At 33.9% G+C, this 16,228-nt stretch overlaps 1 protein-coding gene across 2 annotated transcripts in view; it reads right to left on the bottom strand.

Annotated features, from left to right (window-relative positions):
* Positions 1-4,404: 4,404 nt before the first annotated feature.
* The window catches only part of LOC145269494 (protein hobbit-like), a 387,158-nt gene continuing 375,334 nt past the window's right edge, over positions 4,405-16,228 (bottom strand). For both annotated transcript variants that reach the window (XM_080125227.1, XM_080125228.1), the window contains exons 57-60: positions 15,139-15,210; positions 12,088-12,228; positions 6,772-6,882; positions 4,405-4,594 (exon numbers count right to left, since the gene is read on the bottom strand). In XM_080125227.1, coding sequence (XP_079981353.1) covers positions 4,541-4,594; positions 6,772-6,882; positions 12,088-12,228; positions 15,139-15,210 — 378 coding nt within the window. In that variant the 3' untranslated portion in view covers positions 4,405-4,540. The remainder of the gene's footprint in view (positions 4,595-6,771; positions 6,883-12,087; positions 12,229-15,138; positions 15,211-16,228) is intronic.

Below are 16,228 nucleotides of genomic sequence, written 5' to 3'. Positions count from 1 at the left end.
TATATATACACATATGCTCATAATTATATATATATATATATATACATACACATAATAATTATATATATTTTATGGTGCTTATGCAGAGAAGGTACTGTGCTGAAATAACATTATTATTTAGAAACCCATTCTTAACATGGGGAGTGTAGTTTGTAACTAATCTGTACGTTTACCTAACAATTTAATAAACAAAAGATACCATCAATCTTGAAGTTGAAAATACTACCAAAAAATAGCATGATACTTCTCTGCATAAGTACTGTGTGTGTGTGTGAAAATCCACACAGATCATTTGTTTATAATGGTGAAAGTTTTGTGTAAGAACATCCACACATTTCTCAGTCGGTGCAATGGCTGCCACAAGACAAAGCAGACAGTAGATCTCAAGTTTTTACATCAAAATGTTCCTTCTCAAAACAGAGCAGACGTATATATTGATATTCCAAGTCACACAAAAAAAATACATAGCTCGATGGATATAAGTACAATGATTTTCTTTTTAATACGAAGCTTACCCAGAGCTGTATTTGTTTGTGTTCAAACATGTTAAATCTCAAAATTACAAGTGAAACATTTAAAATAATTCTACAGTTGTTTCGTCCGTCGGAAACAAAAACATTATATTACTTCACAAAATAAACACGCATCTCCACAGTCTCACCAAGAAAACAAAATGTAAAAATATAATATTTTTTTTATTTATATATTTGATTTGAACTCATTTATACTTCATCATACATTTCAAACATTTTTCAAACAATTCAAACATTTTAAAAAAATTGTATGTCAACAAAAGTGTCTAATTATCCAACTGGGTTTTAACTTTTCTTTGATTTTATATATGTAATAATAAGATTAATAAAAATCTTTTCGGAGTTTTCTGTCAAACAATAAATTTACTTGTAAATTATAATTTACAAATAAATAATCTTTATGTCAGAAACCTATCAAGATAATAAAAGCTCTACACAGATAAGTGGAGCAATTAATATAAGAAATAAAAGATGAGAATTCAAAGTGTGACGTTCATCAAAGAAGCAAGCGGCCACGCGTTTGTGCCTTGTGTGGCTGTACAAACGATAAATAAATAATCAACACTCACATCGGAAACGTCCTTCTGTCCTGCGAGCTGAGAAGAAAGAAAAATCAAAAAGATCTAAGATGGCGTCCATGATCTTGTAAAGCCTTCGATCTCGCACAGTTCTCACATGGTCACATGACACACCTGGAAATGAGGCATGCTGGACACAATAAAACAGGACGCTAAGAGGAGTTGGAAGTGTTCAGACATGTGTACCATGAGCAGCACTCTGCGTCTCATCGAACTTTCTGATACAACCCGTGTCATGAAATTTGCTTTGCGTCTCCTTTTTTGTTTTGCTACACAAAGTTTATTAAAAAACAATGTGAAATCATCAGAACAATAAAAAAAAAATCTCTTTAAGCCATGGAATTTTGAAACCTAATGCTTCTCACCACAAGAAGAGAAAAAGCCAGGTTTATATATCCACAAAAAATCCGGCATAAGGAGATTAACCTAGAAATGAGACCTAGATAAACTATATGTATATAGCAGTAGGAAAGGTGTTGATAGTATAGAGAGAAAAAAAAAGATAAAATGTATATATATTGCAAAGTATGGAAAATACATAGGGAGAGAGAAATGTAGAGAAATGCAAAAATACTTCTAAAATACAGTGAGAAGCATTAGGATTTGAAATGCCATTGCCTAAAGGAATCCTTTCACTTTTTTCTTATTGATCTGATAATGTAATAAAGTTTTCATTTAACTTTGAGTTCTCATCCTTATATATATATATATATATATATATATATATATATATATATATATATATATATATATACCAAAGTTCATGATGTTGACCATGTTATAATTTATTCCTTTAATTCAGTTGACATTTACAATTCTTGACAGTATCTGTTTTGTAGCACAAAATCAATCACTTAATTATCATATCAATCAGTGAATCTATTTTGTCCTTAACTCATCAGAAGAAATAGCAACAATCAATCCGTCAAAAGGAAATGAAGTGTGTATGTGTGTGTACAAGGTGTCCACAAAGTCTGGCTACATTATGTAGCCAGACTTTGTGGAAGCATCCTGTAGATTATGTAGCCAGACTTTGTGGGCACCCTATATATATATATATATATATATATATATATATATATATATATATACATATATATATACACAGGATGCTTCCACAAAGTCTGGCTATATAATGTAGCCAGACTTTTTGGACACCCTATATATATATATATATATATATATATATATATACATACATAGTAATTTATAAAATATATATGGTGATTGAGCTACACTGAATATTCCGCGTTTCATCCACTCTAGGACTCTTCAGGCTTATTGTGGACACCCTGTATATATATATATATATATATATATATATATATATATATATATATATATATATTAAATATCATGGAGTGCTTTTGATTTTTCTATTTTTGAGTTTTTCTAATTTTGTATTTTTGTTGAATTGTTGCAACTAGAATCCGTACGTTTTTTGTTTTTTTTTGTTTCATCACATACAGATCCTATTTGCAATAATTTGACAAAAATACAAAAAAGGACAATTCAAAAGTTTTAAAAAATCAAAAAGAGAATAATCAAACAGACACTCTGTTCTATTTAATAATATCCGTCTAAATGAAAACAAGCCACCTAAATACACACACACATATTATATATATATATGACAATAACAGAAAATGAAGTCACAAAAACTATATATTGGTATAAGGTAAATAGTATTTTTGAAGGCTTACAATAAATAACAAGAAAAAAATTAAATGTTATGTGAACAAAGATCTTACTGCTTAACTTCCCACCCGGATTTCCCTCCCATAAATCTAGCCCCTATCACAGTAGCCTCTTACACTTCAGTGGCAGTATGCCTTGTTTGGGGGGGGGATAAAAATAAACTGTTACGCTCTCAAATAATAGGCTACCTAAAAAAAAATAACTCGACAAACCCGACAAGCAGCAAACTCCCACCCTATACTGTAGAGATCGCTAGATGCTGTAAAGCCTTCTACTCAAATAGCTTTTTCGCTCAGACTGCTGCACTTTGGAATTCTCTCCCGGACCCCTGTTTCCCTTAATGTACTGACATGCAGAAATTCAAGTTTAATGTAAGCAGACATCTCGCTGCCCAACTCCCTAAATAGTATCCCTGCAAATCTGGTCCCAAATAGTAGCTCCTTACAATTAGGTGGTTCTGTGCCTTTTTTGGGGTGAAGTAACAGTTAAAAAAATTTTTTTAAAAATTATTTCCAATTAAAAGTTATTTTTTAAGGCTTACAATGCAGGAATGTAGTCGCTATAAGCAGATAAATAAATAAATAAATGAATGATACATAATTCAATCATTTTTTTTATATTATTATTATTAATTTATTTATTTATCTGATTTTTTTTCAACTGTGGATGGTACTTAAAAAAAAAATTCAGGTAGATAAATAAATAAATTAATAATAATAATATAAAAAAAATGATTGAATTATTTATTTATTTATCTGCTCATAACGTCTATACATTCCTGCATTGTAAGCCTTCAAAAATACCTTTTATTATTTAACAATGCTTCAAGCAAACCACGTCATACTTCTTACATATATTGGTATATACAGAATTTCATTTATTTAATAAGGGTACACATGCATATAGCTGGGGGATAAAGAGTCACCTTTATCTCCCAACTATATGTATGTATACCCTTATTAAATAAATTGATCATTCTATATTCTATATTTACCAATATATAGTTTTTGTGACTTCATTTTCTACTTTTCATTGTCTTCTCCTATATAAGCTACAAAGCAATTTGTTGAGCTTTGTATTATCCCGATAAGTCTCCTCTTATAGAATTGAATTTACTCTCTTCTTCTAATTCACCAAGTTATATATATATATATAGAGAGAGAGAGAGTTTTTAAGGGTAATTCTTGGCCTGAAGACGTAATCTCTCCAATAATGGGTGATTACAGAAACATGTATGCACATATGTAGCCATCAATGTTTGTATAAATAAATTTTATATATATATGTATATATATATATATATATATATATATAAGAAATGTACATGAGTAGTACCTCACTTATTGCATAAAGAGGGCCAGGGTTAAAACTTGTCATGCCTATTAAATAATACAGTACTGAGGACGTTGTGGTAATATTTAGGCATTATAAATACGCCCCTTCAAAAAAAAAAAAAAAAAAAATTGATTAAATATCACATCTGGTGAGTTGGAGGAAATGTTTTCCCCCCATTCATACACACCTACACAAAATGGTAGGAAAGATGCCAGAAATGGTTTTCTTTTTACAAATACAAAGTGAATTTTTTTTTTCTTTCTTTCTTTTTTAACAATGCAAAAGAAACCATGTAATTATGTATATATATATATATATATATATATATATGCATATGTCCAAATTTGCTGCCCTTTGTTTGTTAGGGATGATGGCAGGGGTCAAAAAAAAAAAAAATCATTTTTGCGGTTTTCCAAATAAAGTTTTCTTCACCGGTTTTTCTTGACCAGACTGAAAAAGAAAAAAAAAAAATTATTCATAAACATTTTGTGAATTTCTTGTAATTATAATAGTTTTATGATGATGATGATGATTTTATACATTTAATTTACTCCTTTATATTTTAAAATAATGAAACTGCAGCACTAACCCTAGGCATGTTTAGCCGGCTTCCTCCAAAGGAGGAAGTTTCATGGGAGTATGAAATTCACAAGTGGTTCCCAGTCGCATGTATAGCCCTGAGATGTCAATGTTAGGCTTTTTGCAACTTGCAGAGCTGGTATTTTCTAGTCAAAATGATCCAACACATTTGTTGGTCAAAAAAATTTAATAATTGAATTAAGAAAATATCTGTTTTTATTTTTTAAATATTCGTTGAATGACATTTTACTTCACACAGTCTTAAATATTAAATCGGACAAATGTTTCCGATTGTAGACATTCATGAAAGTTTTCAATAATTTGATGGATCATTTCGGGTGGAATAGCAGCAATTTCAGAACGAATAGTTCGTTTTAATTCTTCAACAGATTGGAGGCAGTGGCTGAATACTTTTGACTTCAAATATCCCCACAAGAAAAAAAATCACAGGGGTTTAGATCAGATGATTTTGCGGGCCAACCAATATCACCACGCAAAAAAAAATCAAATGATTCGGGAACATTTCCTTTAGAATTCCTATTGCATGTCTAGAAGTATGCGATGTTGCAACGTCCTGTTGAAACCATACATTATTTAAAGTTCATTCAGTTTGACTCTCAGAAAATTGTTTAGCATGACGCAATATCGCTCAGCAGCAACTGTCACAGTATTATTGTCATCTTGAAATATGTGAACAAAAATGCATAAATACAGATATAAATGAATTTTGACTTAATTAAAATAGAATGGCATTCTACTGAAATTTAAAAGAAAAAAAAAAATCAAAAAATTTTATTTATTTAATTTTATTTTCTGCCTACAAATGTGTCAGACCATTTTGAGACACTCTGTGTATATAAATATTACAACGAGCACTGTTCTTTTTTGTATTTTAATTAAATTAGTGATTTTACTATCACATTAAAATACACTCTGCTCTTTAGACTACTGTTCTAATCCCTTTTAAATTATATAGGAAATTTATTACTGTGAGTCCAGTCCAATAAATATTTTTCAATCTCTCCCCGCCCGGCTAATCACTTTAAACCCCATTTGCAACCTGTTCTTTCCTCCTCCCACCACACCACGCCCACTAACACTAACTCTGCAACCTGTTGCCATGGTGATCCTTTAAATTAACTGCTAACTGTTACTTATGCCATTATAAATAAGAATAGCGTCTTAATTTTAAACTGTTATAAACTAGAAAAACGTATATAAGAATTAACACAAAATTAATATTTAATTATAACCCTCCCTCTTATTATATACACTCCTACTACTTTAAATTCCAACACCCTCTCCCTTCCACTCCCCCCTTCTTTTCTAACTTCCCTTCATCTACGATTTTTCCCTTCTTATTTGATATTATAACTTAGTCCATCTATGAATGCTGACGATGCTAGTTGGATATTTCCTCTCTTTGAGGATCTTCCTCTAGCTGAAACAATATGTAAACTCATTCTGGACTCACAGTAATAAATTTCCCATATACTGCTCTGGCTACACATTGAGCACTCTAGTCCGGTTTTTTCACCACTGGTAAATAAATACATATATATATATATATATTGAGACACTATGTATATCTATATATCTATAAAAGTGAAAATATGTGTGTGTGTGTGTGTATGTGTGTGTCTACAGACTGAGATTTGACATAAGAAATATTGAGATTTAGAAAAATCTTTTTAATCGGTTTTCGGACAGAAATTAGGGTGTCAAGGGGTCAAAGTTAAACGATTTGACCTTTGAAAACTCTACCAAACTCCTCTGCCAATTTGGGGTCTAAACACTTGAAATTTTAAATGTAGGTTACTTGGACATGGATCAAACTTTTTAATTTGATTTGAGCCCCAAAAATAAATGTTAAGGGGTCAAAATTGGGGTCAAAGTTTAAAAAGTTTTACCTCTCTCACTCAGCTAATTTCTGGTCTAAACATTTGAAATCTTACATAAAGTGTATTCACACATAGGGCCTCAGCAAAGCCGGGCTGAACTGCTAGTATATATATATATATATGTATATATAAGAAAAAGTTTGTTACCAAAAGTTTCGCTCCCAGCAACATTTTCGCTTTGTCTTCTTCTTGTTGCACGTCAGTCAAAGGGACTTCATTTGGGGCTCGAGAACGCATGTGGAATTTCTGACGAAGAGCCTGCAAATAAAAAAAAAAAAATCAAGAATTCAAACAAATCAAACATACAACCCTGATCCCACCCCTTACCTCGTCTTCTTCACCAATCTACACAAAATAGAATAGAAAATAAAGATAAAAATTTTTCATGGATCTTTTTCATCATGAACTTATTTTTGACTATTCACTTTTGAAAAAGCCCATGAAATAGTGGGTGAAACGTTGACATTTTAGTCTTATTTATTATTTGTGCCACCTTATATGAGGGCTCTTCCTTAAAACTCCTCGGCTTAACATTCACAGGCAACATGAACTGGAACAAATACATTGAGGACATTGCAAAGGCTGCTGCAAAGAAGATGGGCTCCCTCTATCAGGCTAGAAGATTACTCACATCTGAATATTGTTGCTACACCTGGGCTGGTGCATCAATCACTAATCTCTCTCTCTCTCTCTCTCTCTCTCTCTCTCTTGGACAGGGTCCAAAAACGAGTCTACAATCTAACAGGTCCACACTGTCATCTAAGCTCCATCCTCGGTCCCACGGCTGCAATGTTGCTTCATCTATTTTACAAGAATTTTAATGGTATGTGCTTTGATGCATTCCCTCAACGTACCTCTTCACTGTAGAGGTCCATAGATGCTTGAAAACCTTCTACTTTAATAGCTTCTTCTCTCAGACTGCTAGACTTTGGAAGTTCCTTTCTGTTACCTGCTTCCCTGGCTGTACTGACATGCAGAAGTTTAAATATAATGTAAACTGATAACCTGCTCATCTACTTGCATAGTCCTTTGTAAATATGGTAACAAATTTTTTTTTTGTTGTTTTGTGATTATGTACTGGCAGAAGGAGAAGTCGAATGATCTTTGCCTTATAAGGTTTATTTAAATAATTATTAAATTTTAAAATAAGATGTTGAAGTGTAAAATGGACAAGTTGCACCTCAATATGTTCTGACAACTTTTATCAAAACATAGCTTCACATCTCATCACTTGTTTACCTCGATAGCTAGATCGATAGATACACATAGATATATAGATAGATAAATAACAGATAATTTCTCATGTTCCACAACTATATAAAAATAGCCCCTTACATCCTTATATTTGGGTTGAACGTGAGAAAATAAAAAAAAATGATGAACAAGAAACTATTTTTTTATGTCTGTATTAAAAATGAAACAAATTCTCATTCCTTTTTTATCATCAAACATTATTGAGATTAAGCCTCCCCTTCTTTGCTCATAAAATGTAAATTTGCATACATGATTATTCTTACAGTTCTGAGATGAGGATTGATCATTCGACCATTCTTCACATGTATCTTGTTGAACTCGGGAATCTTTATGACGAAAGTTCAATCCTCAGTGCAGGTGACCCAAAAATACAATTGTAAATTACTTAGGACTTCTACGCAGACATGGCTGACAGAACAAGAGCATGCTACCCCTGTAGATTAAATGAAGAGTTTTATTCGAAATTCTGTGCGAATTCCTGATTGTGACAGGGAGAATCCAGAGTCCAACAAAAAAAGGTTGGAGGTTACATGGACTAAAACGTTATGCAAATAACACTCATGATGAGAGCAATAGTCCGAAGAATCCAAATAATACAAATTATTATTCTTTCCTTTATTTATAATATCTTCTTCACTGATAAAAACTAAATTTGCGTTCGGCAATTATTGAAGCAAGCCAGCCACATGTACATTTATTCTCTATAATATAGATTAATATTTCAATACTGAGATCAACCAGTTTGAGAAAAATGATGTACAAGATTATCTGCAGATAAACTCCCTTGAATGGAAACAGTTTCGCTATTATGTCCAGTGGATGTCTAACGGAGTCAACTTCTGGGTGGTCGAATAGTGACCACTTACAAAGGCCAGAATCAGTCAAGGGTGAAAAGATTCCATAAGATGAGAAGGGAGGATGTTAGAGCCGGTTTTTCAAAGAAGAAGAGTTGGAGACAGATGTTTGAGGCAGGCAGCTAGTTTTTCTGGGGGTTGCCTGGCAACTGGACTGATGTACCTCTCCGGGCAGGTTATGGTTGATGGACTGTGTTAATTGGATGTATATATTTCTATTTGGTCAGGAAAAGCTATTTGACTTTGGAAAATGAGTACAACTTGTAAATCTCAAAAAACATAAACATCTGTTAATATATATATATGTATATACACACAGGGTGGAACGATAAAATTATCGCTCTAGAAAAGATAACATGATTCCATTTCCGTTTGATGAAAACCGGTTTTCTTTTTTTCATTGTAGACCATCTACTAGTAGGCCAGTTGTGTACAAATCACAAGAGCGATCGGAGATGCACTGCTGTACAACTCGTGCTCTCTATCGATCCAAGTTATGACAACAGGACCATTGCCAGCACCCTCAAAATGCATCGCTGAATTTCCACGAATAACAGGGACATGCCCAGGGTGATGAAAACAAAGTTTCAGGCCATGGTTATGCTCTTTAGTATGGTTTCAAGTGGGGGCCAAATTATGCCATTTCACATTTTTTTTTTTATTCAATTTTCACCCCAAACAAGGCACAGTGCCACTTTGAAGCAGGGGGCTACTATCAGGGACTTAATTTGCAGAGGCATTATGAAGGGAGATGAGTAGAAAGATGTTTGTTCACATTACACTTGAACTTCTGCATATCAGTACAGTTGGAAAAGCAGAATCCCGGAAGGGAGTTCCAAAAACCTGCAGTTCTGGGGAAGAAACTATTGGAGTAAAAGGCTTTCTTGCACCTAGGGATCTCTACTGTAAAGGGATGAGACTTACTTACATCTTCGAAGTCGGCTTGAGAGTAAACACCAAAGTATATCTGGATGTGCTGAATCTTGATGCAGTTAGGTGGCTGCTGGCAGATCCTGGGTGTGGCAGCAGGACTTGGTGCCTACCCATAAGTCCAAAGAGACCCAGGGTTGGCTTCAGAAGGAGTGCTACAACTTTGTACCCTTCTCTTACTGCCTCCCCCCTCCTCCCCCAACTTGAACCCACTGAACTTTTTCGTTTGGTCATGTTGAGAACATCACCAACATGACCTCCCACAACACCAAAAGCATTCTGATCGCTTCCATCTACCGAGTAATCACCGCCATCCACTGAGTACTCACCAAGCTCCCACCAGCTCTTGTAAAAAAAAAGGCATGCTCCCAGTTCTGAACCCGTATCGAGGCAGTGATTGAGGTTGAAAGCGACTACATTGAATAGATGTCAGCTCTATCAAGTTATCTAAATTTAAATTTTCAATAAAAGTTTTAAAATAAAGCTGTAGTGTTTTTTTCTTTAGGGCGACACTTACCATTCCAACCTGTAAAAGTGACCTTATCTATCTGTGTGCAGAACGGTCTCTACCAAACTACTGTCAATTTTTGGTCTACAGACTTGAAACTTGATATATAAGGGAATTTGAGCCCATGGAACAAATTTGATTTGGTTTTTTAATCAGTAAAAATAATAGTTAAGGGGTCAAAATTGAAAAACATTGGAACTTGGCAGACATAAGTCAATTAAATGTGTTACTTCTACGTATGCGCAAATATACATTTATACGTTTAACAATGTCATTTTTTTAAGTTTTTCTATGCATATGGTATTAACTCAGGTGGTAACAAATAATGCTGGAAAACTATATGCTTTAGTTTTGATTCTAACTGATGGCACCAAGTCATATTTTTATTTACTTTTTTAAAATCTTTTGAAATCACTACTATTGGGTAAAATATAATAATCACCAGAAAATTGGCTCTATAGTAAAAAAATATGAAATCTGCATAAATTTAAATATCACAGTTAAGCGTATTTTATGGCCAGGCAACTCTGGGTGGGCTGCTAGTTTGTTTATAAACTGGAGTTGTGGTTTTGCTTGGGATGAGAATTTCTTTGTTGCAACACTAACTGAATTGAACAACAACTTTAAAAATTTTCTTCCTTTGAAGATTGTAACGCTGGGTATGGGGCAGCCAAACCAGCTGCCAACATTGCCCTGCTTTTTACTGAAAACAACCGAGAGCTCTTTTTAGTATCCTCACTGTTCCCTTAAATGCAATTGTCTGGATCTTTTGCACTTGGTCCACCAGGAATATTAGTTAGGTAGGACTTCAGGTTCTTCTTCATAAGTCCTGTGGCACCTATAATAACTGGTATGATTGATATCTCCTTAAGATTCCAGTTTCTTTTCATATCATACATGAGACTTTGGTATTTGTTGTTTCTCCCTTTCAGCTCTGTTCAGACCTCCATCATTAGGGACACTCACTTCAACCAAGGTTGCCACCCTTTCTGACTTATTCCATATAACTATGTCAGGTTTGATAGCAGCATTTTCAAGGTAGGTTGCTGTAGGGATTACATGGTCATAATGTATGGTATATAAGTTATTTCCAACTGTTCTTTCAGGTTGATGTTCCCTGGACTTGTTGCTACATTGGATGTTTAATTCTTTACAGATGGTCCAGTGAAGGTACTTACATACTCTATCATGTCTCGCTGTGTAGTAGCCGTCTCCTAAAAGAACCTTGCAACTTGATACTAACTGACTCACACTTTCCAATTCCGTGTAGCAGATTCTGCATTTATTGTCATTAGTGAGACCTGCCATCTTCTTGAATGCATTGGTCATCAATCCCTGTTTGTGTATTTAGAAGTCTAAAAACTTTGCTAAAACCTATATATAACTTGTACAGACCTCCATCATTAGGGACACTCACTGCAACCAAGGTTGCCACTCTCTCTGACTTATTCCATATAACTATGTCAGGTTTCACAGCATCATTTTCAATGTTGGTTGGTTGTTTTTGTTTTACGGCATATCAACCTTTTTCAGGTTATTTAACACCGAATCTAGTTATTTTGAGGAACAATTTTTAATGGAGTATATTTTTTTTTAAAGTCAGATTCTATTTAACCCATAGTTGGGACCCTAACAGGTACTACCACTCCGGGTCAGAGTGAACCTGGGAGCAATGGCAATTAAAGGGTGGCTCCATACTCCCCAAGGCCCGCAAGCTTGGGTCTCACGATCAGATATAGTTTTAGGTCATATCCAGGACCCATCTTCAAGGTACGTGGCTGTAGGGATTACATGGTTGTAATGTATGGTATATAAGTCATTTAAGGTACAAGTGCATGTTTATTAATATGACACACAAATACTTAAAACAGAAAAAGGAAATAGTTGATTGATATAGTGAATAGTCATGTGACGTACCTGAGCCAATAGAATCTTTTTGCTGTCATTCTTCATAGTCATCAGGAGGTCAAACCAAGTCCAGATGCAATTGTGGTATTCCAAAGTTGGTAAGACTAGGCTGAAATCATGCAAATCTTCAAAATTCTTTTCTTTTTCTCCCTAAAAAAAATAAGAAAGAAAGTGTTACGAAGATAATTATTGAAAAGCAAGCTTGTATATTTGTATTTTATATTGCTTTCATCTTAAATCATTGTAATAATGTTTATTTTAGTTAAATTATTGTGTCTTCTCTTAGTTCTTTTTTTTTTTTTATCTCGGTAAAGATCATGTTTGAAGTTTTTCTCCACGTTTCAAACTTTGAATAGTGGTAGCAAAACAATAGGACCTTCTTTTCTGCAACTGACCCGACGGTCGGGCTTTTAACCCTCTTTATAAAATTCTGACCATCCTTGGAAGTGCTAATGTCTGAATCTTTCCTGCACTTGGTTCACCGAGTATATTTGTCAAGTAGTTTTTGAAATTCTTTTTCATGTGTCTAGTTGCTCCTATAATTACTGGAACGATAGAGATCTTCTTAATTTGCTTGGTTGTTTTTGTTTTACGGCATATCAACCCTTTTCGGGTTATTTAATGCCCAATCCAAAGATTTTGAAGAAAAATTTTTTTAATAGAATATATTTGTTGTTTTCACGTCGGTTTCTATTTAACCCATAGTTGGGACCCTAACAGGTACTACCACTCCGGGTCAGAGTGGACCTGGGAGCAATGGTAATTAAAGGGTGGCTCCACACTCCTCAAAGCCCACAAGCTGGGGCCTCACCACTGGATATAGTTTAAGGTCATATCCAGGACCCCCATTGAGGGACTTTTACCCTCTGCAGGGGGGCAGTCGGCGTATTCTAACGCCCCACTGACAGGGCCGATCTTCTTAAGATTCCAGTTTTTGCAGCTGACTATGGTTGGGCTTTTAACCCTCTAATGTTTATTTTTAGTTTCTAGAATTAATAGTGATAGAGGGGTAAGGCCTTTTTATCAAGGCCTAATGGTTGATCCTGGTTAGCCTCTGTCATGAGTATCGTATTACTTCAAGAGGAGAGAAGGATTGCACCATTACTTCCCTCCTCCTGCCAACTTTATAAACAAATTGAGGGGCCCTTTTTATCCTGGGTGTTGGCCTGCCAGTATATAGGTTTATGTTTTTACTCATATTTTATTAGTTAGTTCCTCATTATCTATGGCTTCGTATTTCTATAAATAGAAGGAATGTCTCTGTTCGCAATCTGAGGAACGTACTGGATGGCTTGAGGAGACAGCACACCATGTTTTTGCATATTTAGTGAGGGTTTACTTCTGACAAGTCTCTGACAAACCCCTACACAGAGACTTTAGACATGCAAGGATAGTATCTAGTAGGCATTCAAATTCTCTTTTGTCAGTTAAGATCTTCTATATGTAGCCGGAAACTAATAGTAAATGAAAAATAAACCAGTTCATATGTGTATTATTATATTTTTTTCCCCTTGGTGAATCTGAATGAAGTAAGAGGACTTGACAGATAGCGAGTAAGTTCTCCAACAACTATTTTTAATTTTTTTCTTCTCCTCATCCAGTTGTAGACAGGTTTCAATGGCTTGTTCAGGTCTTCGTTTTTGTGGCTGCTCATATATCTGTTTGTCTAACTATTTTAGAATAGCCATAGGTTGTTCAAAGCAAAAATTGTATACAGCTGGATGCCCTTCCTAACATCAACCTCGAACAGCAACAATTAATCAAGTTGCAGGAAACCTATTGCTGGGAGGAGGGGGTCATTGTGAGGGGAGGAAGTCAGAAAATTTTTTTTTTAAAAGTACGGCAGTGTTTTTTTAGAGCAAGAACACGGGCAGACAAAGAAAAATTTCTGCTGACATAGCAGAGAATTTAGCTTCTCACTAAGAAGCGGGTATCCCACTTCTGACACACACAAACAAAAAAAAAATAAAAATAATAATAATAAATTTGTTGGAAGGGCAAATTTAATTAAAATTTCATCCTTTTAGTGAAAAAAGAATTGCACAAACTGAAGCCCCAAATGAGGAGGTTATTATTCCTTCATAAATTCAACCCCATCACGTGTGTCAGAAACGAGCCATCCATAATGAGAAACTTACATAAGGTACATTCCAGTTTTAATAACATCAGCATTAAGAAGGAAGACGCTTCCCTTATTAAAATTTGATTTTCATGTTTTCATCAAAAAAGAAAATATAAAAAATAATTATAATTACATAATTATAATATAATAATTTCCCCCACTCTCTATCTGCGGCTAAACCTAAACGTAGATTCCATGAACAAAGTTTCTTTCTTAGAACTCTATTCCGTTTTCCTGCTTTCCAACTGGCTACAATATGATTGTCTTCAAGTTCAATGTAAACAAGTCTTTGATGAACCATTCTCTTAAAGTAATTCAGTCTACCAAATTTCCACTACTAATGATTACTACATTTTCCCATTGACAACTGTACGCTCATTAACCCTTATCCTCGAGTGGCCTCCAGGCCTTGATAAGTGGCGACTCCTTTGGATTAAAAAAAAAAAAAAAAAAAGTAAGAAGCTCTGGAAAAGTTTGAAAAATATACAGCCCAAATGAAATCAAAATTTATGGAATTTTCATCCCTTCTTAACTTTCGGTTTTGCACAATGGCTCCCCTCTTTCATGGAGGACAATTGTTGAGTTATCTATTCAAAATGGGGAGACGACTGATTGGCGGTGGAAACATCTAGTGTGACATAGCGTGCATGCAAAATGATATCACCGGTTAAGAAAAGACTATAAAAAAGAGAAAGATCACCTGAGAGATGTGGAAAATATTCAAGATCATGGTAACGCCCACAGCATAATCGAGAAGGCAATCACGTGGGGGACGTCACGGCCGTAACAATGAAGAAATAAATGTCATTGTTATGAAGAAAAAGTGAGTTGAAGTTATTTCCTATTCTTTATTTCCTTTGCAACTGAGCATACAACGTGTTGGTTCCCCGGACAGCATTACATTAGAATAAAAAAGGATAGCATATATGTACATATACCTTATAACTAACTTTGAGGGAAACTTCAGGGATTTTGATGTATAAAAACGTATTGTTGTTTTCAGCTCTCTCCTAAAAAGAAGAAGAAGAAAAGAAATGCATTAAATAAAGTACGAAATTAAACAATTAAATTAAATTATAAAAAGCAGAAAACAAAAGATAAAAAAGAAAAAAAAAAAACAACACAGAAAAATGAAGAAATAATTTTTTATATGGAAATCGCTTGGGACAAGGCATGAAGCCATTTGGTGTAAGGAACTAACAAGAACGAATGATTATGGCAAAGACAGGAGATGCCTATTGCCCTTAGGGTGCTTCTTCATTATTGGAGCAAAATTCGAAAATCGAAATATTGAATTTCAAGTAAAACCAACGGTATTTACTTAACTGTCATGTCACAGTAATGAACATATCCAAAAATTACAAAAAAAAAAAAAAAAAAACCAATAACGTAGACAATTAATTGTTAATGAAAATAGTTTTTGAGGACAGCTAAAACGGAGTTTTGCTAAAAAAAATAAACTGAAAAGTTTGAATCGTAACGAGAGAGATAATTATTTTCTGAAAACTGAAAAGCTTAGGCCAATTTAGCAAAACTCAATTTTCTGCTAGTTGTATTTGAAAACTGTTTTCATTAATAATTAATTTTCTACTTTATCGCTTTCCGACCCGACAATTAAGTAGATACCATTGGTTTCTACATGAAATTCTATATTTCGAATTTCGCTCCGATAACTAAGAAACACTGACTTTAGTCTATAAAAAAAAACCAATGCTATAAATGCAAAGAAAACAGTGAGTAGGAAGAGAGTTCCATAACCTTGCGGTTCTTGGAAAGCAGCTACTGGAACAAAATATTTTTTTTAAAACGTCATAGAGCTGTTAATATATTTAAAAAGATATGATGCAATTACTATTCTTTCTGGAACAAATATATGTCCGTTATAAAAAAAAAAAAAATTTACTCTCTTTCACAACACTATGTCCCCACCTCTCTCCCTTTTTTTTTTTGAATTTGCAACGACTTTTTTCCATTTCTGAAATGAAACAGGGTCATGCATTTCATCAAAAAAATATATTTTCAAATATT

Source organism: Euprymna scolopes, chromosome 45, assembly GCF_053919585.1.
Source record: "Euprymna scolopes isolate OS-2025 chromosome 45, ASM5391958v1, whole genome shotgun sequence".
Lineage (NCBI taxonomy): Eukaryota > Metazoa > Mollusca > Cephalopoda > Sepiida > Sepiolidae > Euprymna > Euprymna scolopes.
This window is presented reverse-complemented; position numbering and strand designations above follow the sequence as displayed.